The sequence below is a fragment of the Gopherus flavomarginatus genome, chromosome 5, assembly GCF_025201925.1.
Source record: "Gopherus flavomarginatus isolate rGopFla2 chromosome 5, rGopFla2.mat.asm, whole genome shotgun sequence".
NCBI classification, from domain to species: Eukaryota; Metazoa; Chordata; order Testudines; family Testudinidae; genus Gopherus; species Gopherus flavomarginatus.
Genome location: NC_066621.1, coordinates 11,184,964 through 11,208,428, shown reverse-complemented (window position 1 = coordinate 11,208,428; position 23,465 = coordinate 11,184,964). Strand labels below are relative to the sequence as shown.

Here is a 23,465-nt window from a genome sequence, read left to right as displayed (position 1 = left end):
ATCTGATTGGCAACAGGAAGGCCGAAATACTTTCCAGATAGAAAGAGACCTCGTCAGGATGTCCGCTCACAGGTAATGTTTTGCATCTCATGTTGTCTTTGAATATACAAAAAAGAAGAGTTCGTAAGGTGATCATGGTGGTGAGATTAGATACTGTTTCTTGGTAGCACTGAGTGAAGTTGAGTGAGCGAATATTAGGATCCAAAGTACGGCATAACAGGAAGTTGGTTGAGGGCAGAAACTGTATGCCTGCAACTGCCTTTGATCACTGAATCAGCAAACACAGTTTGATGCCAGATGAAGGAATAATATTTCTCCTTTCTCTATTTTGAACTTGGCATATCAGCCCTTGCACATTTGAGAGAATTTCTTCCATGACCCTTTACTGGTGTCAGAACTCCTCTGTAGATTTAGATGCTTTAATCGCCTACTCCTGGTTCACACCAGGCAAATCCATTGACTTCAGCTGTTTTATTCCAGGTTACACCAGTGCAGGTGAGAGCAGAGTCAGGTCCAAGGATATACTGTAGTGAAAGAAACAGGTAGCTGGATTTATGCTTGAAGATGTTACGGAGAATTTGCATAAAGATTAGGATTGATGTGTTGTCAAATATTGTATAAATGCCTGTTCCACTGTCTGCCGTGGTCTTGTTAATTACATTTCTACGAATGAACACTGGGCCACACCATACCACCGTACAGCCTCACACAATTCTTCTTGCTGGGGGTGAGTAATTTTCTTCTTTTATGGATGAGTAAAATATTATTCATTATTTTCATTTCAACCAGGCATCAGAGAGAAGGGCAGATGAGTAGATTTTGTGCTCGGGCTACTAAATTTTCATGGCAGTTTTGCGCCGCTGCTCATGTAGACTCTCTTTCTCTCTCTGCAAAAATTTTTTATTTACAAGTATGTTGGGAGCAGGAGTGTGGAACAATAATAGCAGCTGCGTGGAAAGGCTCTGAGCCATCACATGACTTCTGGTGCCACAGCTCTTCTTACCGAAAAGGAAAAGCACTTACTGCTGAAAGCAGCATGGGTGCAGAGAAATCAGGCTCTGGCTATGCCCCTCTGGGACCGCAGAGTGCTAGCACGTTATCCAGGTCTCCCACCAGGTGTTCTCATTCTAAATGTATTTTCTGGGATTTTTTGTTCCACTAAAGTCTCTAAACACAATTCTTTGTGAACTAGACCTCAACATGAACAAAATCTTAACTATATCAGCATTTTAAGGCTTTGTGTTGTATGCAATTCACTTTGCCATACTACAGAAGAATGAAATAGAAAGCTTATGTCATTCTGTTCTCCTGTGCTGCTCCATATAGTAGCTAATTAAACCTCATGCCATCCCACTTGAGAGGAATGGGAGAAAGGGAGCTTCCCAAAGACAAACAGAACCTTAGTGGCAGAGCTAAGAACAGAATCCAGGTGTTTCAACACCTAGTTGCTTCCTGTTATATACTAGACACTGCTTCATCCCAGTACTGGGCTAGAACCTAGGAGTCCTGGCTCCCAGGGCCCCATTCTCTGTGGCATTGCACCTGGTTTAGCCACTTAAACCTGGTTAGTGCAGGAGTAAATTTCTCCCCACTTAGAATTCTCCATGCCATCCCAGTGGTGGTAATAGCTTACGCTCACTCTGCACGAGTGACGGCAGGAGATGGCAGGCAGGGCAGAACTGGGCCTATCGTCTCTCCCACTGGCTGACTGATGCCTACGCAGTACAAAATTGCTTCTACTGTCCAAAAATAAACATTCCAAGCTCCACTTTGAAAGCACGTTTCTCCTCCATGAATAGACTTGCTGGGACGAGATGGGTAGGGGTTGGATAACAAATTGCTTGGAAAACTATTTTAAATATAGCTATGAAATCAATGGCTGTGATTAGAAAGCAAGTGAGTGACACAATTAGAGCTAAAAGGTTCATATCTTTTGCTCACTTGGGCTTTTCCCATTGCCAACAGCTGATCCTGGCAGCAAACACAAAAGTTATCAGAGCCTCACACAGGGAAGCTCTTGTTTGTGCAAAGCAAATAATAAAATCAGGCCATTAACATCCCATTAGCCCAAAATATGGGAAACTCTGTCTGTGCTTATGAGCAGTGTCTTGTTAGAGTCAAACTGCAAGAGGCCTGATCTATACTGCCCTCCCTAGCAAGTTAGCTGCCCGTTGGGAGTTTTATAGGCAAGACCCTGAGGAGATGCATCAACTCCCAGTGCAATTGCACTAAGAAAGGAGCATGACACAATGCTTTGCTCGGCATCTCAAGCTGGCCGGTTTGAAAGGAGAGGTTGCGCCAGACGCATGTGCCAAGGGGAGTCAGGAGGCAGAGAAGGAAACTCCTTGAGCCTCATCTTGAGGAGTTCCCTTCCTATCTTCCTCTCAAGGGCACAGATCAGTGATGGTCACAGACTCCAACCCTGATGGATGTTGCATTTCCAGGATGAAGTGAGCCCCAGCCTTGTGAATGGTCAGTCTCCCCACACTGCTTTTTTGGCCCCCTCTTCTTCCGGGAAGCTGCCCCATGCTTGCAAGGGCAGGCACAGAGGCTCACTTAGGGCTCAGTCCTGCCTGGGAAGTACTAAGCATTCATAACTCCTGCTGGAGCCAAGGCCTCCCACTGGGAGCCACCTGTCATAGCATTCCCTCTCAGATCTGAATCTTAGAGTTCAGAAAATGAGATACTAGCACCTAAATCCTCTAAGCTTAATTACCATCTTAGATCTGATAGCACTGCCACCACCCAAAAATATAGTATTTTGGGGCACTCTGACCTCCTCAACCTTCCCTGGGGACCCCAAGAACCCAGATCCCTTGGGTTCTTAAAACAAGGAGAAATAAACCATTCCCCCACCTTTCCCCCTCCCAGAATTTCCCTCCCTGGGCTATCCTGAGAGATATTGATCCAACCTCTTAAATCACCATATAGAGAAGCATCTCCCTTCCCTTCCACAAAGAGGCAAACAGATTCAAGGAAAACAGAGAGAGATTCTATCTCTCCTCCCTCCCGTCTCCCCCACCAGTCCTGGTGAGTTATCCCAATCCCCTGGAATAAAGCAAGGGAAACAAGAAAAAAAAATCAATCAGGTTCTCTAAAAAGAAATCTTTTAATAAAAGAAAGGAAAAAGTAAAGAATTATCTCTGTAACTTCAAGATGTAAATATTACAGGGTCCTATAGATTACAGACACCAGAAAGAGACTTTCCCCCCCAATACCAATACAAATCAAAATATTCCCAGCAACTACACATATAAAAGTTAACCAGCCAAATCCACAATTGCAAATAGAGTAAAACAATCAAAAAGCCTAAACCGCCTGTTTTTACTTACTATTTGGAAAGAAACTTAGAGAGCCTGTAGTAACGTCTGGTCTCTCTCAGACCCTCCGAGAGAAGAACACACAACGGACAAAGAACACACACAAAAGCTTCCCTCCACCCAAATTTAAAAGTATCTTGTCTTCTGATTGGTCTTCTGGTCAGGTGTCCAGTTCCCTGCTTGTAACCCTTTACAGGTACAAGAGACATTAACCCTTAACAATCTGTTTATGACACCACCCCTAATGCGTCGTCAAGCAGCTTTATGGGAATCTGCTGAGTCCAGAGGAGAATGGCACAGAGAGCAAAAACTTCTCTTCTTGGCCCCAGCCCCTGCTCCCAGCAGCCACACTGGATATTGGCAGAGGTGCTTCTGTAGGATACCAGGGAGCAGATGAGGGAATGATGCATTGGAATCAACACTCCCTCCCCAACCACCATGCCCCCTTCAAGTGACCCATCCACTCAGGGTCTCCTCTGCTCACAGAAGTTGGGGGAAGGAATGATTAGCCACCTAGGTTCACACAGACTGTGGGTCACAGGACAGTGCATATGCTTAGACCCTCCACAGTCTGAAGGCATAGGACCTATTCAGTCTGGGAGCCCATCTGCCTGATCTTGTGATGGCTCTGGTATGTTAGCAGTTCACCTGTCTCCAGACAATTTTTAGGTTGCTGGCACAATTTAAATGATTTTATCAGCTAATCTCCAGCAGGAATGTTTTTGGTCCATTGCATTATGGTGGTACATGGCATGGTGATATGAGGCAAAGTGCACTTGCAATGCCCCTGATCTCTACACACACACACTGTGTGCAAGAGCCATAAAAATGTTAGCTATCATTATGCATTGCTAATAATATAATTAATAATTCTTATTTCTAACGATACATTACAATAAATATGTTAAGGAAAAATTGCATTTGCATTTCAAAGGCTCATCATGAGTTTGTTTGTAGCAATTATTTAATCTGGTTCTTTCTTGATTGTATTTTTAAAAATCAGACATGAAACTTGAAGGGGGTAAAAAAAACCAACAACCCTGTTTCTGCACAGTTTGCAAAGCTCACACAGTCATAATGAAGTCAGCACTTCTTCATTTAATGATGATGATGATGATAATAATAATAATAACATATTAGGAGCCTGTATAGTGCTGAACACATTTTCATTTAAATGTACCATTGATCTGTTTTGCTGAGCTGACCTCTCTTCTCCAGTCCTGTGATTCTATCAGCTAGGAATCCAGGCTGATTATGAGATTGCAAATTGTTTCTGGATTTCATTAAGTCAGCAAATGGATATTAACTAGATATTTGCATCAGTTGAAATTGTGATAATTTATCCAATTGGGCAATTGTAATTTAAAAAAATCCCAGGGGATTATGATTCATTTTCATCTGTCTGTATGAACATCAGTATAACCCACAGACCTGTGCAACCTTTACAGGCGGTGTGTTTCAAGCCCAGTGCAGGTGCTCAGAATGACCATGTTTGGCATTTAGTCTTTCACTCCTGCCACGTCCCAAAACATAGCAGGCCAAACAACCCCTGGTGTAACCTCACTGACATCAGTAGATTTACACCAGGGATGGATTTCGTTGGAAATAAGATTTTGTGCAACAACTCGGATCTTTTGTAGAAATAAGACTGAAGATAGTTTGCAATGCTTTATGAAACTGTAAAATTCAGCATCAACTGAGGGACTGGAAGGCTCAGGGTTGGGGTAACAAGATATAGAAGGCTTGATTTTCTGTGCCCTGCAGCTTGTGTTGTCATGTACACCGCAAAGTAGGAGCACTGGAAAAATTTGTATAGTGGGGGTGCTGAACCAAAGTGTAACCCCCAGCACCCATGGGGCAGCACCCCCAGCACCCATGGTGCAGTGTCAGTAAATCTCTACCATTCGGATTTGTTAGCATTTTACACCATCTTTACATGGGTATAAATAGTGACACAAACTGCAAAGCAGCAGCAAATCAGTCTTTTGTGCCAAGGAGGCTGGCTCAGATCCAGCCCAAGATAGCTAGGCCTGCAAGTTGGTACCAGGGGATGGCTGCTCAGTGGTATGTGCACAATGAGTTTATTTGTTTTCATTTAGAGAATGTGCCAATCTCAAAAAGGTGCTGGATGTGTTTACAATATTTACCACTGCGAGCTGATCCTCTCAGTCTACTTACCAGCAAACAAGCATCCACCGCACAAGAAGGGATAGTGGAGTAACATAGTGGTGAGTCAGGCCCCATGTATGGAGGCTTGTGCTGCTCCTGCCAGACCTGCTCTGCTAATAAATGGAGGGAATCAGTTTCCAGAGATGTCAGGATGGTGCGTCTTACCAGACTAAGGCCCCAGTCTAGCACCCACTGAACTCAATAGGAAATTCCCATCAATTGCAATAGCCATTGGAACTGGCCTTACATTCTCTCTCTCTCAAAGAGTTTATCGCTTTGTTACCAAAGAACATATTCCAGCAGATCTGATATCACACACCTGCAGGGTCTGACTCAGCAATCAATCTGATCAGGTTCCATGTAAACCAGCAGAAACTTGGCCAAATCAACCTTCCCAGCAACATAAGCTAAACAGGTCCTGTTGCTGAATCAGGCCCGGAGTGCCTCAGCCCTCCTTATTGTTTTGAAACATAGAATATGATCCCAAATGCTGGATATGAAATAGATAACAATGAATAACTCACAGGAGGCAATAAAGGAAGAATCAGTAATGCTGAGTCAGAAAGGAAACAGATGAATAGATATCAGGGGCACTGTTTGTTTATATAGAGAGACTCCTAAGGTGAAATTCACCCTTGTGCCAAGGCCTAGCACAAAGTTTATGTAGCACTTCAATTCCACTAAGTCCCAATGAGGGAATAAGGGGAATTTAAGCCATGCCTCGCCCCTGTCCTGGCCATCTGCACAGGACTGAATTTCACCCCTATTGACTTTACAGCAATTAAAGTCACAACTTTCATTGACTGTTTGCCTGTGTAAGCAGCAGGCTTCAGGATTTGGCCCCCTATTTTCGACTTTATGCAGCCAGTAATTTTCTGTCAGAAGAACACTCCCTACATTTACAGATTCCACAGTAATATAAATAAACGCAGAGGCAACATCCCCAACCTGTAATCAGAGCTCTCCTTAAGGACATCAGTTCCTTCCATACTAAGCTCCCGCAGACAAAAGCCTGAGTAAAAAGATAGTCTTTGAATAGTGCCCTCAAGGTTAGCTATTCTGCTCTCTGTCAGACCTATAGAAGGAGTGAATTCAGAGAGCCCTCTGCTGAGAACAGTCTGCCTTGAGCCATACAAATTGAGGGATGGTGAGCAAGAGTGATTCATCTGTTATGATGGTACAAGGAGGGAGAGAGAGAGAGAGACGAGTTGCAGGTAGCTAAGATTCAAGCCCTAAATGATAGGGCTTTATAGATCATTATCAAAACCCATGAATTGCAGCTAGAAGCAAAATTCTGTTGCACTATAGATCTCCACTGCAGAGAGGAGGAGTGAGAGAAAGCAGTACTATCTAGTAGTTAGAGTTGAGGAGGTCATTGGGATTCTATTCTTCTCCCTGCCACCTACTGGTCATATGGCTATAGGCAAGTCACTTAACCTCTCCTTTTCTGCAGCTCTAAAATGAAACTAATAATATCGTACCCATCTCTGTTAGAGCATTTTGGATGAAAGGCAACGTAAGTGCAAAGTACTACTATTTTACAATCAGTCCTTCTGCAAATCTCCTACTAATATCCACTGACGTGAAACAGGGGCAGAATAGACAAATGAGGGGCATAGTGAAGGACCATGCGTCATCTAGTTCTATCTGCTTGCAGCTGCTGTAAGGCAGTTTAGCATCACCTCTCACAGCAGCCTGAGAGTCCTTTGTATAGCCTAACCTGGAATATCTCCAGAGATAGTGGCTGCGGTTCTTGTTATGTCCCTTGACAGCTGGTTGAATAATTAGAAAAAGCAGTGCTTGAAAACAATAGAGAGATCTCTATGCATTTTAAGTAACACTTACTGAGAGCTAAACATTCAAATTCAGTCTATGGCTTTACTTTTGGGGGCATTTAAAGCTTTAAACTGGCAAAAACAGGCATTCTGTATAATTTGTAAAACTGGTTTATCTTAGACCTGAGCTTGTCTTGAGCAAAATTCAAACCTATATTTTACAGATGAATTATAAGTTGCATTGAACTCAGGAAGAAATCTAACAACCCTCAGAACATAAGACTCTCTATTTTGACTTCAGTGGGCTTTGAATTAGACTCTCTCTGCGTATAACATAAGACCCAGTCCCCCCAAAAGCTTACAGTCTAACAGACTGTATCAACATACAACAAAATAGGAAGAGATGAAAGAATATATATTCCCATTCTTCAATGTTAATGCTATCCTATTATGTATTTTTGATTTTTTAGAACTTTACATCATATCACCAGTTCTTCAATATATTGCCACTTTCACAATACCTCCTGCAGACGTTACACCCCACCCTGCACTGTTAACTGTTAACACATTGTTTGCTATGATAAGTGAGAGGGTGTTTTTCTTTCCTTATCTGTGTCTTCTCATGCTGATTGGGATGTCCTCACTCAGCTACTTTGTCCCTTTCCTCAGCTTTCCTTGGTCCACCCCTTAGAAAACCCTGGCTAGTCCAAATTCATCTATTATTATTGAGCATGTTTATTATGGTAGTGTATAGGGTCCAATCATGAATGCGCCCCTACTGTGCTAAGCACTGTACAGCATAGAATAAGACACAGCCCTCACCCAAAAGAGCTTACAGTCTAAAGCAAGGGTAGTCTATTATTTTTTGTCAAAGTCCAAATTTCTTGGTCAAGGTAAAGTGAAGGTCCAGACTTCAGAGAAAATAATAATAAAAATAATAAGTAAATAAAATGATTTTGGGGTCCATTCAAAAGCATCTGGCGGTCCAGATGTAGCCCATGGTCTGCCTATTGACTACCGCTGCTCTAAAGAGACAAGACAGACAAAGAATAGGTGAAAGGGATAGAATACAGAAAATGAACAATGAGATGGTATCAAACGTCATGTTAGTTTCATGATGATTGTTTTTGTTATTTAAATACTTTCCTACCTGCTGTTGTATGGGGAAGCCAGGAGTTATACGTAGATGAAGCTAGTTCAGCAGAACATGTTTGTTGTACTAGCATGAGATCTGGAAGTAGATAGGCCTAAAAGGAGAACCAAAGCAAGACTGAGTGCCATTACTCACTCCTCATTAAGATCTACTTCTACCAAGGAAACCACATGAAGTGGGTCAATCACATTCTTGCTTTACTAGGATGAAATTCACCCTGTGAAAGTCCTGTTTCCCATTCAAGTCTCATATAAGATTTCAACCTTAAATAGACCTTGAGTTGACCCTTTGCAGAGAGTGAATTTCACCCTGAGACATTTGTGAGACATATTTATTTACATTATTTTATAACTATGCCAAGCCACATGCCTTTGTTGAAAAACAAGTAACAATGTCATCTTATAGTGTGAGCTGTTTCTTTGCCAGCAGAACCCCCAGCCAATTTCTTGTTTCCCTGGTTACATCCTGAGTGAAAGGAGTGTAAACTCGCTAAGTTAGGAACTATGTGCAATTTATCTTGTAATGTAAGGCATGATGCATTTTTGGGTGATGTAAAAGAAAAAATAACAATAAAGAACAGAACCAGGCAGCACATCCAAAACAATCTAATCAATTGAGAGTTTAATATACTAACAGAACTGGGACTTAAAAACTAGTTCAACTAAACTAGAAGTTTAGTAAACTCCATGTAAATATTTACATTGTTTTGGAGCCTGACAATCTCTCAGTGTAAAGTGCTGTTTATAACACAACATTTAATGATTATACTGTGATGCTACAGTAATTCCAATAATACTCTTGAACTTTGAGTAATTTCATACTCTCCTGAGATTATATTTATTAAACCTGAGCTATGGCATTAAAATTAAATGGCTTACAACATGGTCCAAAATAAATTGATATGATTTTTTCTGTCTGTAAATTTATACCGGCCTAGCAGCTATGTTTGGTTTGCCAGGTCTATTCCTGATTGTGTGACAAAACAGATTATTAAGTCATCATAAGTTGAAAGAATTTTGAAAGAGATCAGCAAATTTATGTATGAAAAGCAAATGAAATTGCAGTTTGCCATTGAACAGTGATGTGCACACAATGAACAACTTATCGGGGGTTCTCAAACTGGGGGTCGCAAAGTTATGTGGGAGGTTGCGAGCTGTCAGCCTCTACCCCAAACTCCACTTCGCCTCTAGCATTTATAATAGTGTTAAATATTTAAAAAATGTGTTTTTACTTTATAAGGGGGTCACACTCGTAGGCTTGCTGTGTGAAAGAGGTCACCAGTACAAAAGTTGAGAACCACTGCCTTATATTATCCAAAAAATCCATGCTTGAAGCTGAGAAGAGTTTCTAGGTTTGAATTAGACTGAAATAAAAAGTATGATGCCTAGCACTAGCAGAATTATTGGGCTGTGGGCCCAAGGACACAATAGAAAAAGAAAATATTCTTAGGATTGCCCTCTCGCTGCTGATAAAATCCTACTTGTCTTCTACCCAACCATGGATGAAATTCACCTCTTTGCCGAGGGCCAGTACAAGTTCTGCGCACCACTCCAACAGGGTCCTGTGTGCTCTGGGCTAGCCTGGCACATGGGAGTGAATTTCACACCCAACAAGTGGAAGGCATAGCTAAAACCTAGCTTACCATGCTCAATAGATATATTCTGCTCTTCCCAGGCTACTCCTAGGTGAGGCTTCGTCCTACAAGTTGCTGAGTACATGGGCTTGATACAGCAAAGCACTTAAGCATAGGAGTAGTCCCACCGACAACAAAAAACAACATGCAAGCCCCATAGCCCAGGATCCCTCCAACAGCCCCCCTCCCCTCCAAATCCCCTCTGCCATAGCCCAGGACCCCTCCAACAGTCCCTGCTGCTCTCCAGATCCCCTTCCCCAGTAGCCCAGGACCCCTCCAACAGCCCTCCTCCCCCCCAGATCCCCCTCCCCCATAGCCCAGGATCCCCTCCAACAGCCCCTGCTCCCCTCCAGATCCCCCTCCCCCATAGCCCAGGATCCCCTCCAACAGCCCCCACTCCCCTCCAGATCTCCCTCCCCCATAGCCCAGGACCCCCTCAACCCCCCAGATCCCCTCCCCCCATAGCCCAGGACCCCTCCAACAGCCCTCCTCCCCCCCAGATCCCCCTCCCCCATAGCCCAGGACCCTTCTAACAGCCCCCCTCCCCTCCAGATCCCCTCTGCCATAGCCCAGGACCCCTCCAACAGCCCCCACTCCCCTCCAGATCTCCTTCCCCCATAGCCCAGGACCCCCTCAACCCCCCAGATCCCCTCCCCCCATAGCCCAGGACCCCTCCAACAGCCCTCCTCCCCCCCAGATCCCCCTCCCCCATAGCCCAGGACCCTTCTAACAGCCCCCCTCCCCTCCAGATCTCCTTCCCCCATAGCCCAGGACCCCCTCAACCCCTCAGATCCCCTCCCCCCATAGCCCAGGACCCCTCCAACAGCCCCCAACCTCTCCATACCCCCTCCCCCCATAGTCCAGGACCCCTCCAACAGCCCCCGACCGCCCCAGATCCCCCAGCCCCGGCTCCCAGAGCTCCGCTCCTCCCGGCTGTCTGGGGCCCGCCCCGCGGGCTCCTCCCCAGGCCGCTGCCGGGGGAGGAGGGGGCCGAGGAGGGCGGGGCGGAGCGGACGCGGCGCCGCGGCGCACAGCAGCGGAGCCCCGAGCGGAGCAGGAGAGCGCAAGCGGCGGGCGGAAGGAGGCGGCCCGGCGGGCACCGGTGGCGGGTGAGTGGGGCGGCGGCGCTGGGCCGGGCCGGGCCTGCTCGGGGCGCTCCGCGGGGAAGGGCCGCGAGTCTCGGCTCCCCGGAGCGGGGCTGGGCCCCCAGGCAGGCGGGTGCCCGGAGAGGTCAGGGACAGCCGGGGTGCGGGATCCCAGGGGTCCTGCCCCCAGCCGGGCGGAGGGAGGTTGATGAGCCCCGGGGTAAAGTGGGGTGAGTCCATGGGACCCCTGGGGAAGGGGGCATGTGAGGGGCCCTGGGGTTCATTGCCCAGTCTAGGCTAACTGGGGGGCACTGCCCCCGGGGGAGGGGGATTCAGGGACACCCCCGGGGCCGCTGGGAGTGAGGAATAAAGAGGGCACTGACCTTTCCCTGGGGGGGCCACTGGCTTGTGTCCTCCCCCAGTCTTGCAAGGGGAAGGGAGTGTGAGTCAGGGCCTGGGGTTCCTACCCCAAGGGTAAAATCAAGGGCCCAGGGAGGCAGGGAATGGGCACAGTGACCCCCCTAGGGTGAAGGGGGCGCTTGGGACAGGTGCTGCTCCCCACACAATGGGCAGGCTTTGGCTCTAGGAAACGGGGCAGGGATGTGCGGGGGGCACTGACTCGAGGAAGAAAGGATGGGGTGGCATGGACACTGCCCCCAGGGTGTTCCTGGGCTGGCAGCACTGCCGGGCAGTGGTTCTCTCTCTCTCCTCCCATAAAAATGGTTCTGTTGTGATTTCCTGGGGCTAGGCATGGGGCATGCATCTGGCTTGTTGCATCTGAACTTGGCTGGCGTCAGGCATATTTGGGATGGCCTGACCTATTGTTGGCACTGCTCATGCCACACATGGGAGCTAGCAGGGTAGTTTAGTACATTCCTTGAGTTGCTGCCATCAGCCACTCTCCCACACCTCCTAGTCCCACCTAATGCATGCTAGCCATGGTAATGGAGGAAGTGAAACCAGGAATTCCCCAGCGTCTCTCAGCCCCCCAGATGTGGGGACACTCAGACGCCAAGGATGCTGCACTTCCCTATTTTGGGGTGTGTGGAGGGAGGAGGGAGTGAAGTTGTCTGGCTCCTGGACTCTTTACCGCTTCCTGTTGCCTTTTCAGTAATGGTGCATTCAGTGTTGCAGTAGGAGAAACTCTCCCCAGATTGTATAATTGGGCCTGAGAAAATCCTGCAGTTCTCTTACTGGTCCATGCAGTCTGGGTGTTTGTCAGTCCTAGAGAGGCTTTACAGCTCAAACTGAAGAGGGAGCCAAGGAACCCAAGTTGAAGGGGAGCAGGCCATCTCACTGCTTCCAAAGACATTGCAAGGGGACATAAAAGGCTGTTGTAGTTCTCTCATCCTTTGTCTTTGAAGATAACTTGGGGCTAATATGTGAAACAAGACTTAGGTGGTCTGTGTGGGAAAGATCTATTTGGAGTGGATGATACTTGGGTTTGGGTGTCTGAATGTTAGATTATGAGAGTTTATTTTCCTGTTCCTACTCCTTGACTTTGAAGAGGAAAGTTTGGGAAGGGCCATTGAGACAGTTTGTAAACTGTTCTCCAACATGAATTTAAAGTTTTCTGTAGCCCTAAATCAAAATAAAAAAACAAAACAAATGTTACCTGAATTATCCGGGCATTCATGCTAGTTAGCTAGCTTTGGATTGCTATTTTGGGCAGTGGGTGAAAGGGGAAAAGAAGATCATCTTTCATTTGCATGGTCGTGTCTTTATAGTGCTTCCTATTTTCAAACATTTTATTACATTGTCACTTTTCTGAAGATGTCACTCTAGGAGGGATCGTCTTCTCTCCTTACCTTCTGCCAGTCTTCTATTTAAATGTGAGGGTGAACGAGGTTGTTTCGATTTTGTAAGTTACAGCCCTCCAAGTCTGGGTAGTATATGACATCAAAGTATATATTTCAAGAGCTGCTTTCATTACTGATAGCTAAATTCTGACTTGTAGGAATCTCTGAATTTTTTTTTGGTTAACTTTGGCATGTACATACAATGTACCTCTGCTTGGCACTTAAACTTTTAAACATCACATAATATAAAACAACCTGTGCCCAATAAATCATCTACATCACTCTAAAACTTTTAAAATAGGGAGTTGGCTAGCACAGGAATTACCAATAGGGTAGTCTTTCCAGTAGGATTCAGTAGAAAGCTATTATATGCTTCCAGACACCATCAAATTTGATTTTTTCCCCCTTCATCGAACTGCAAAAATTATTCATGGTGAAAGGCACACTGTTTAGCTCAAAATTTCGTGGGTATTTTTGTGTTTAGGAAATTTGACAAAACCTCATAGCTATAGTTATGTTGCCAGTATATATTTTTTTAATTAATTGCTGATCATTTTGAGTTTGTTTAAATCTTTCTTTGCAATGTTTGTAACCAAGCATTGCAGTCTTGTGTTAATGTCTGAGCCAGAAATTGAAACTGACTAGAAACAAAAATGAAACTGACTTGTCTATTTTCATTGTTCTAGTCATATATTGGAATGAAGTGCAAACAGTAAACAAACACCACAGGTAATGAAAACCAGATTTTTAAAAATTCGTTCATTTTCAATCATCTGTAAATGTGGTACCACAACTTCTTGTTTGTGTTTATATTTATTAAATTGCTTTTAACCAGAGTAGTAGTTTGTAATTTTGGCTTTGTGTATTGTTCGTAGTCTAAAATGTGGCAACAAATGTGTTTTAACTTAACAGCATTAAATAATCTAATTCATTGTCTTATTTGAGGGTTGAATTGTGAACTGCCCTGTTTTGGTGTGTAATATTTTGAAAAAATTCTCCTTCTTTGTTAATGGAATAGCACTTGGTTCTTTATCCAATTGGCCATGGCAAACTCCTCAAGAGGTGAAATATGTTTAGTATAGAAGTTTTTGAAATTGTGAGACAATAAGGACTGAAGTCACTAAGAAACAGATAGTAATAATCAAACACTGTATACCTTAATGTTGTTTCTGTGAGTTTTAAGTGAAAGAGAAATTTAAAGCAGAACAGGCTGGATTCTACAGTATCTGTAACTTTTAAATTTATACACAGCTAGTGTGGCACAGCATCTCCTAAGTATGAAATACTTTCTGATTATTCTGACATCATTATCATGTTGCTATAGTGACTTCATTACACTGGGAATGCCATGTTCACATCCTGTTGCTATGGAAAAGATCAGTGTTATAAATAAAAATATTTTAGTCTATTCATAGCTGTGACAGATAAAAATGCTGTCGTTTTAATATGACCTGATTGCCTAAGAGTGATAGTGCATTTTAACCAAACTTTTTTTGTGCTGAGTTATGAACTAGGGAATTGACATTTCAAGTTTCTAACACCTTGTCCCTTCGAAATCCCCTCCATTGCATTTGATAGCAGGGGTTATGAAATACTGGCTGCCGAAATCAAAAAGAGAGTGTATGTGTAGTTTTTAAGGTGGAGCTGAGACAGGAAGTACTGTGCTTTCACATACTGTGTCTAAAAATAATCTGTTTTCATACACAGTATTTTCATCAAAGCGGGACACACGGGGACAAGGAGAATATTGGTGTTCCATCAGACTAAGATCCTCAACAGTGAAGTGAGCTATCCTTTTATTTTCATAGCTATTTCTCATGGGGTTTATAAATTTAGGATAGCTAAATCTAAAAGCTTGTAACTGAACTAACCTAGGGGTTACATAAAATGCAAAAACTTTGCTAGATTTAGTAGACCCACTTGGTATTTGAAGAGCAAAGGTTATATTGGGTTTGAGGGCTCAAATTAAACCAAACACACAATATTTAATCATGTGTCTTGGCATCAGTTTGGTGGTAATTAGGTCAGGTATCTTTTGGTAAGATTTTAGAGAGGAATACAGGCTGAACAGGGCATAATTTATTAGCACAGTGTAGTTCCAGTGACTTGTTAATGTTTTCATTTAGAGAGTGGTGTTTACACAATATGTCAGAATGGTTTAGAATTGAAACCAAATGCTTCAAATATACAGACATATGTAGACTATTTTGTGATATATTTGGTGCGTCTTCACCTAATATGAGGATGGCATTGCAGATATAATTAAAGAATTGAAATTTAGTTAGATGGCATTAATATAACATGTGAGCATACGATAATATCTAAGTTTTAACTGTACATTGAAACAGTCTTCATGCATAATGAAATCTAAAATTTAGTATGTACTGATATATCATAGTATTACTTCTGTCTTGTACTATGTCCACATAGAGGACTTACTGTGTTATTTGGAGAATAAATTCATTCAGTGCAATTTTACATATATTTTTAATGGATCTATAAATAGTCTCTCTTTTCCAGATTACTTAATGTTGTATAAAACTACAGACAAGTTATCAACCATCAATTTAATTATTTTTTAAAAGAAAAATCATAGTGTCTTGGTTTTAAGGAATATGTGTCTATTTTTAGTGAGGCAGGAAGTGAATCTTTTGAACATATTTAAAGTTTAAATCTTTACTCCATATGTTTGGGATACTGTTTGCAGAGGTGCCTACTTAGAACTCAAAATTGTTCCCCAGTCCTGCAATCAGATCGCTGTAGGTAGCATCATGTGCCATATGGAGCCCTTTGCATGGGTGCAAGGGTCCACTGGTGGATCTGATTGCAGTACTGGAACTGAAAAAATAGAGTGGTTGTAGATTATTATTTTTAATGTAGAGAGTTTCTGCATTTATGCATGTCCTTGCATTTTCTAATGTGAGATGATATGAGCCTCAATTTTCCTTAGGCACTTTTGGTGACTTTGTGTACTTAGTTCTAATAGAAGTGGACTTTGGAGACAGGTAACCTGTTTCAACCAGTCCCAGGACTGTGTCTGGATAGATGGTTGTTTTTCCATTGTAGGCCTACTTTCGTTTGTAAAGGGAAGCTTGTTGGGTTTTTTTTTCTTCTCATTAGAGTGCAATTCTTTGAAGACTGTCTTACTCCTGAGGGCATTCTGTGCCAAAAAATAAAAATTCTATGCACAGTATTTTAAAATTTTGCAAATTTTATTTGTCAAACAAGTGTGGAGGCTCCACCATGGCATTGGGGAGCACAGGCCACTGGCTGCACAGAGGAGGGAGATCACTGTGTGTGGACTCAGCTGTGAGGCTGCACCCAAACCTGACACAGTGGAAGGACCGGGCCTGCCCCAGAAACACCCCAGGGCCCTGCCCCTCCGTGCCAGGTGCACCAAGCCAGCTCAGCAAGGCAGGATCCAAGTGTGGAGGGGCTTAGTTTGGGGGGATCCAGGTGTAGGTTGGGAGGTTTCTATGTGGGGCAATCTGGGTGCGGGTAGCTCAGTGGGGGTCTGGATGTGGGGAGATCTGGATGCGCAGGGGCTTGTTGGGGAGAGGTTCTGGGTGCAATGGTAATGGGACTCTGCAGAGGGGTCCAGGCGAAGGTGGTTGGAGCTCAGTGTGGGCGGTCCGGGTATAGGAGGAAGAGAGCTCAGCAGGGGGGTATAGGTATGGGGGACTCTGGGGGGGGGTCCAGATGCAGCTGTTTAGGGCATGGTGGGGATCTGGGTGTGGGTGGCTCGTCTGGGTGGTTATGGGGGAGTAGGGCTCATCAGGAGGGGTTCTGAGTTCAGTAAGGTGAGGCTCGGTGTGGGGGTCTGGAGGCACGGGTTGGGCGGATGGGGAAGCAGCTCCCTGTACAGGGCTCCCACTCCCTGCAGCAGAGGAGTGATGGGTGCAGAAAGCGTGGGGGGGGTTGTAGAGCTTCTTTCAGGTGAGGGAGAAATCTGGGGCCGAGTCTGACTCGGCCCCGGATGCTGTGCAAAGGAAGAGGAAGTCCTGTCTGCCTAGTCAGGACTAGCAGCTGAGCCTGGGGCAGGGTAGGCGCCACTAACTGGGTCCTCCCCAGACCCACAGCCTGCTGCACAGTGATTTGCTTTTCTTCCAGCTGCCCTGGGCCCCCGAAACATACTGCTGGGGAGGGTCGCATAATTGTTCTTGTGACTTCCCTTTGCTTCCCCTTCAGAAAGTCATTTTTCTGTGGAGAAGCAAAGAAATCTATAGGGAACATAAATTCTGTGCATGTGTAGTGGCACAGAATTCCTCCAAGAGTATCCCTTTATAGTAAGCTGTGAAATAGATACTGATTTTTTTCACTCTGATTATTTTTTTCTTTTCCTTCTGTTGAAGACAACTTGTCTAGTAGCCTATGTTCACATAAGTTTATACAGCAGTTGCAAGTGTTCTTGATGAGCAACGGTTACGTTTTTAGTGTTGATCTGATGTGGCAGTGAGATAGGTATTTTATTATTAACAATGCATTTGGACAACTGCAGAATAAACTCATGATGTTTATGTTCGTATGGTTTAGCTTAATTGAAGTGTTTATCGTTATTTAACAGAAGGCTAAGGAAAAAAAGCGCAACTCTAGTGAAACCTTCTCTTTAGAATAGTACTCAGTGCCTTAGTCAACTTTTGGTTTAATTAGCCAACTGTACATAACTTGTGAAAGCTTCTGATCCTAGTAATACGACTCCTTGGGCAAATCAATACTACGAAGTTAAATCTGCTTCTAGCCACTGCAGTAATTAAATTGCTTTTGCGTGTCCACACCACACTCCGTGTATCGGCAGTGCACAGCCTCACTAGGAGCACTTGTACTGATTTAACTGTCAGTGTGGGGCTTTGTGGGACAGCTTCTGAAAGGCAGCAACAGGCAATGTAAGCAATGCAGTGTCTACACTGACACTGTGTTGCCCTAACTATGTCGACCTAAGTGCTATGCCTCTCGAAGAGGTGGAGTTAAGTCAATGTAGTGGGCAAGTTACATTGGTGGGAGTGACATTTTAGTGTAGATGCTTACTGAGTTAAGTTGACATAAGCTGCCTTATATTGTGTGTATATATAGTGTAGGCCAGACATATGCCCCCACAACCAACCAGATCCCATAAGTAAGGGTGTCAGAATTTGGAAAGAAAATTGAATCTTACCTGGGTACCTTGTTTGCTCCAATCTTCCTATGTTCAGATGCCATCCACAGAGAGGTTAGGTTTTTTATTTTTATGTATTTATTGCCATAGCCCATGTGGGTGGCAACCAACCTTTGGGAATATTTAATTAATTTGCTAAACTACCATGTTGGCTCTAGAGTGCCAATTAATGTCCTGAAAGCCCACACTTCAAATGAGTTTGTACTATTTCCTCTTACAGTGAATGCAGTGCGTACAAAGAAAGAAAGGTTTCTTGACGTAAAGATATACCATGGAAAGGGGATTATAGCATTATCAGCTTTTTGCTGATATTGGATATGATTGAAATTTTAATATGCTTTCTGCTGCTAACTGCAAATATAGTGAAGTTCACTGTATTTCAAATAGAGCGTAAAACATTGTGCAAGATGAAGTTTTCAATCAAGTACATATGACACACACTAATGATAAATCCCTATGATTTTGACTAGATCAGCCCAACAGTGTGTAAAGTGTTTTCAATCATAGTTGATTTCTAAAATCAATACAATTAGAAATAAACTTGTTTCCTCTTCTTCACTCTTTTACAAGAACAGAAGTTGTCATTAGTCATAGAGTTAAGTTCCTTTTCTTATCTTGCTGAATTTTTACTTTCAACTAAAGTTAGAATTTTTTAGTTTAGAGGACAAACTAAAAGAAGTAACCTTATTGCACAGCTATTAGATTTGCCAGCATGTCATCGTATCAATTTTAAGTTGAAATAATGGGTGTTAGACTGTCTAGATAATTTCTCGTGTTTCAGGGTTAATTTTGGAAGAAAAATAAAAGTATCCTTGGGCATATAAGCAAGTTACTGCAGAAATGATTACTCATGTGATGCTCAAAGCTTGTAAATTAAACAACATCCAAATTATTTTAATTAGAGGAAAACATAAAATATTCAGTTGAGGTTTCTTCTTCTGGTGACTCCTCCCTTACAATTTAAGTGGAGGTTCTCATATCTGAACTTGGCTTTGTGCCCAGTTTTGGTTCTAACGATCCCCCTACTCCTTCTTTTTGGGGCCATTTCTTTTCCACTCCTCCTTGAAATACTAACATGATACTAACATGGGTTCCCATGGAAAATCATAGATGTCCGGATGGAGGCACTTTGGCAGGGAGCTGCTATTTCTACATCATCTCTGGACTCAGACTCCAAGACTTGAGACAAACCAAATTTATTCCTGATGTAGTTCCATTGAAGTTACCTTAATAATATAGGCCGAATGCCGCACTTCAGCCATGCTGTGGAAAACCACTGTGCTCAGGAAGAACTATGAAGATGTCCATGAACATGTCCTATTCTGTTCTTCCTAATTAGATTTGCTTAGTTCATCCTTCATGAATTATTCAAAGGGGATTACTTTCTATAGTTTGAAATTAACTTCTCTAGTCTATAAAGGTTATTTTCTAACTCTCCTTTCCTCTAGCAACATATAGGTTGTGTCTGTCTGATCAATTTAGGTTTCTTAAAAAAAACTTGTGATTCATATAAAGGGACATGCAATATGCTGTTTCCACAGGTACTATGTTAAATGTCATGTTTACTAGTCCAAATAATATTGGTTGTTGTAATATAAGGCTTTTGGGATAAAACCTGGTTATAGTATATAAATCATATTGTCTCAGTTCTGTTTCATAGAGAATCACCAGTGTTCGAAAAAAGCTACAAGATTAAATGGCATTAATCTAAGCTGTAAGGCCCCAGATGAATATGTTCTGAATTGATTTGATCATGCTTTTCTTATTAAGTGTCTAAGCAGGCCACAACAGAGAATCCTCAAAGGTCAGATGAGATTTGTTATAGAGTAATGGTTCTTAGGGAGTATAGCTGGCAACTTGGTTTCTGTGTACATTGCCTGGCATGTGCTAAAAATTCTTTCATACTAAACCTGATTTGGTAGGTAAAGCAGATAGCTAATGACATTAAGACCAGTTTACCGTACAGTATTGGAAATCGAGCATATCTGACAAGTCATTAAAGGAGTTCATACATGGATGGTCAAGGTAGACTCTGACAAGCATCTTATTAAAAATCTCCAGGCAGCTGTGGATGCTTGAAAAATTGCTTTCTTCTCTAGCTGTTCTCACTCCAATTAAACAAAGACTCTGATGCATAGACCAATATTTTCAAAAGTGACTAGTGATTTTGGGTGCCCACATGGAGACATCTTCCATTGGTCTGATTTTTTACAGTGAATGCTCAGCACCCACCCTCTTAAAATGAGGCTTTTAAAGTTGAGCACCCAAAAATCACTAGTTAATTAAAAAAAATTAGGCCATACATCTTACATCTTACATTTTCAGTTTATTCAAACAGTGTAAAACTATTTAGTATCTTATGGCTGCCATGACCACCATAGGACTTTCATAGTTGCTGGTTGACTCTATCTAGCTGAAAAGTGTTGTTTTATAATGGGTAGGGGGCCAGACCTTTCTCATAGACTAACCACTACCTCCTGGACACTGAGGTTGGGCTGCACCTCTCATATCAGGGCAGGTGATCTATTTTGTTGTTCCCATATCACAGGTTTATGAAACCCTTTGCAACATTTCTGTTAATCTCATGCTGTGACTGTTTAGAATGAAAAACTGAGACTTAGCTTCCACCATCTCATCCAGAAAGTTTTGATCTGTGACCTTATATTGAATGGTGGATAGTTTGGTGAAAGGTTGCTGTCTGCAGTCTTTGGTAGCAGAGCATTGCTTACCATGAGGATCCTTTGTTGTACATTGAGGATAAGATCAGTTAGATCAGACTGAGCTTCTAGCTTCTGTGGAGAGCAGGGTCTTCTCTGCTTGGCTCTCAATTGGTATTACTATAGCGGTGGGGCACAGGGACCCCAAGCTACCACTTCTGAGTTGGGTCCATGTCTCTGGTGATTGATAAAATCTTAGAGAGAGATAACAGGTCCGTTATTAGAGGACTGTGGCAGCTTCCCTGTGACTCAGATAATCTGGTTAATTATTGCCCATTCTCTAAACTCGTTTTTTTTGGAGGGGAGGGAGGAGGTTGAATAGAAGGTGGTGGTGAAACTTTCACCCATTCTAGGGTATAGCTGACCACCTGCTGGTAACTGATCTTTCCTGCTGAAGCACCTAATACCTGTGTTTCAGGTACTAATTCCTGTTCATTTCCAGATGCAGTGTAAAATGATAGATTTAAACTATCACATCTTTGAATGAGTCAGACTTTGATTTCTGAGAGACTGCCTTTCCCTACATGATACCATGGTAGTAAAGGCTATCTGACACACTCTAGCTAATGCGTTTAACAAAAAGAGGCTATGGGTGGGTAGGGTTTTCAGGGAGGAGCCCTTGTAATTTGCACTAGTTTGACAGAAACAGTTTGTTTACTTTTAAGTCTCGTTTTGAAATTGTGTGGGTGGGTTAAGGGCAGAAGTGGAGGGGTGGCTTATTTTTGGTCAGTAATCATTTTAGTTTGGTTTAGCTCTAATGGTCTTTGCAGCTAGGGAGAAGCAGAATGTGCTGTGGAAATAGTGGAAAAAGAACTACACACACAATGCTGTCAAATGCAGAGTGAACAGACTGAAAACACTGGGGATGGGGAATGGGATATACATTCCTTGCCAGCTTCTATTACCGTAACTTTAGGTTTTGTAATTAAATGCGGTACAAAACTTGCAGAGAAACTTGTGCCTTTCATGTCCCAATAACACCACAGAGTAGTCTGCCTATTTATTGGGTCAGTCTTATCCTTTGAGTTAATATTCTATCTACTATGCCTAGATTATTTCATCTTTCTAGATTTTTAGACTGTACTCTTCATGATGTTAAGGGGGGGCCCAGGGTCAGATTTTTAAAATATTGACTCTTTTTGTATAGGATGAGGACAAGATTATGTGTACATACATTAATTGACTTTGACCTTTGCTTTCTAAAAATGAATTTGACTACTTATAGGTACTTTTTAAATCTAAAGCCAAATTCTGTTTTGTTTACTGTGTAAATTCAGAGTGCCTCCACTGAAGTCAGTTTTCAACTGAGGTCAAGTTCAGTTCTTACCTGAAGTCTGTGGAGTGACTCTAGATTGGCACTGATATAAATGAGAGCCTAATCTGTTTTTTTTGTTTGTTTTTTTTTTTTTGTTTTTTGTTTTTAAAAGTGACATTTTGAATCTCTGACACTTAAATAAAACCTGCACTGCAAAGAATTACTCCATTAACCAGAGAGCTGGTTAATGACAGACTTCTCTAATCATTATTCCAATGCATGTAATTTACAATTTTTTTAATTCGTTAAAATGAAGCGTTGCTAAATCATTTTTGCAACTGAATGTGCAAGCTGCTTAGCCTAATTAAGTGAGGCCTTCAATGGTGCTTTACATTAGGTGAACTGTGACCTCTGTGTATTTCTGCCTCTCAAGTGTGTTTCAAGGCGTAACTCAATGTGTGTAAAAGCTCTGAGGTCCTTGGATTGAAGGCAGCACAAATAAACGAATTATTATTATTAGGCCTTTATTATGCCTTTTCCTAGACTATGGTGAAACAGTTCTGTGTACAGATGCTATGTGATGTTGCTCTGAGCAATAATAGCGTGTTGTCTTACTGTCACTTCTTTGATAAGAGGACACTACTAAAAGAGAGAAGTTTTTGAGACTAGTTCTTGTACTAACTCAGTCCTTTGTTGGGATGTAAATTGGATTTCCCTTATAGAGTCTGTCTAGGTGTTTATATTATGCTATCCTCATGTGAGCACTTGGCGTACATGTTTATTATGGGGCCTGCTCATTTGTTTTTTTCAATAAGGAGAGTTTATATTGCCTTACAGGAGTTTCAGCTCTGTTATCTTGTAGTTAATGCCCTATGTGTTAGCATAATTGTATCATTTTTTAAAACTATTGTTGTCTTTTACGTTTTCTGGTGCATTTGAGGACAGCAGCTATGATTAAATCCTTAACCAATTGCCAGACGCACTTTGAGAACTTGCCTGCAGAAGCTAATACTTGGCAAACATGATTCCATGTTAACAAAAGTCATTCTTGTTACTTGCATTTCATGCTTCAAAAAGGGGGCAAGGTGCTGAAAGGATCACAGTGACGGATATAATATGACTGAAGCCAATAAATTTAATTACATCATTGTAAATGGGACAGTTGGATGTGTATGCAGCTTCAGTGTTTTAATATGTGTTGAGGGACTGGAACGAGTAAGTGACTAGTAGGTAACTGTTACTGTTTTGTCAAATGCTGTTGAAGGAGACAACATTCTGGCAATTGGTTACACCTAGTAGCAGTTACTGTGTTTTGCAATGTGGCTGATTGACATAACTTTGCTGCTTGTGAGAGCATTGCAGGAGAACAGACCGGTTGCATTTAATTTGAGTGGCTGAAACCACAGA

General features: G+C 42.7%; 1 protein-coding gene and 1 long non-coding RNA gene across 8 annotated transcripts in view; one reads left to right on the top strand and one right to left on the bottom strand.

Annotated features, from left to right (window-relative positions):
- Positions 1–3,217: 3,217 nt before the first annotated feature.
- LOC127051739 (uncharacterized) lies at positions 3,218–10,228 on the bottom strand. Its single transcript, XR_007774583.1, has 4 exons — positions 9,649–10,228; positions 8,415–8,511; positions 5,499–5,602; positions 3,218–3,692 (listed from the first exon to the last, which is right to left on the bottom strand). It is a non-coding gene; the product is annotated as an uncharacterized LOC127051739 (long non-coding RNA).
- An 865-nt stretch (positions 10,229–11,093) lies between these two features.
- RAP1A (RAP1A, member of RAS oncogene family) overlaps positions 11,094–23,465 on the top strand; it is a 71,700-nt gene continuing 59,328 nt past the window's right edge. Inside the window, exons 1-2 of one of the 7 annotated variants that reach the window (XM_050954406.1) lie at positions 11,117–11,159; positions 13,621–13,663. Coding sequence is in view for 1 of the 7 variants with exons in the window: in XM_050954401.1 (XP_050810358.1) it covers positions 11,344–11,365 (22 nt within the window). In the remaining 6 variants the exon portion in view is untranslated. The other 6 variants (XM_050954402.1, XM_050954403.1, XM_050954405.1 and 3 more) reach the window with 6 other exon arrangements.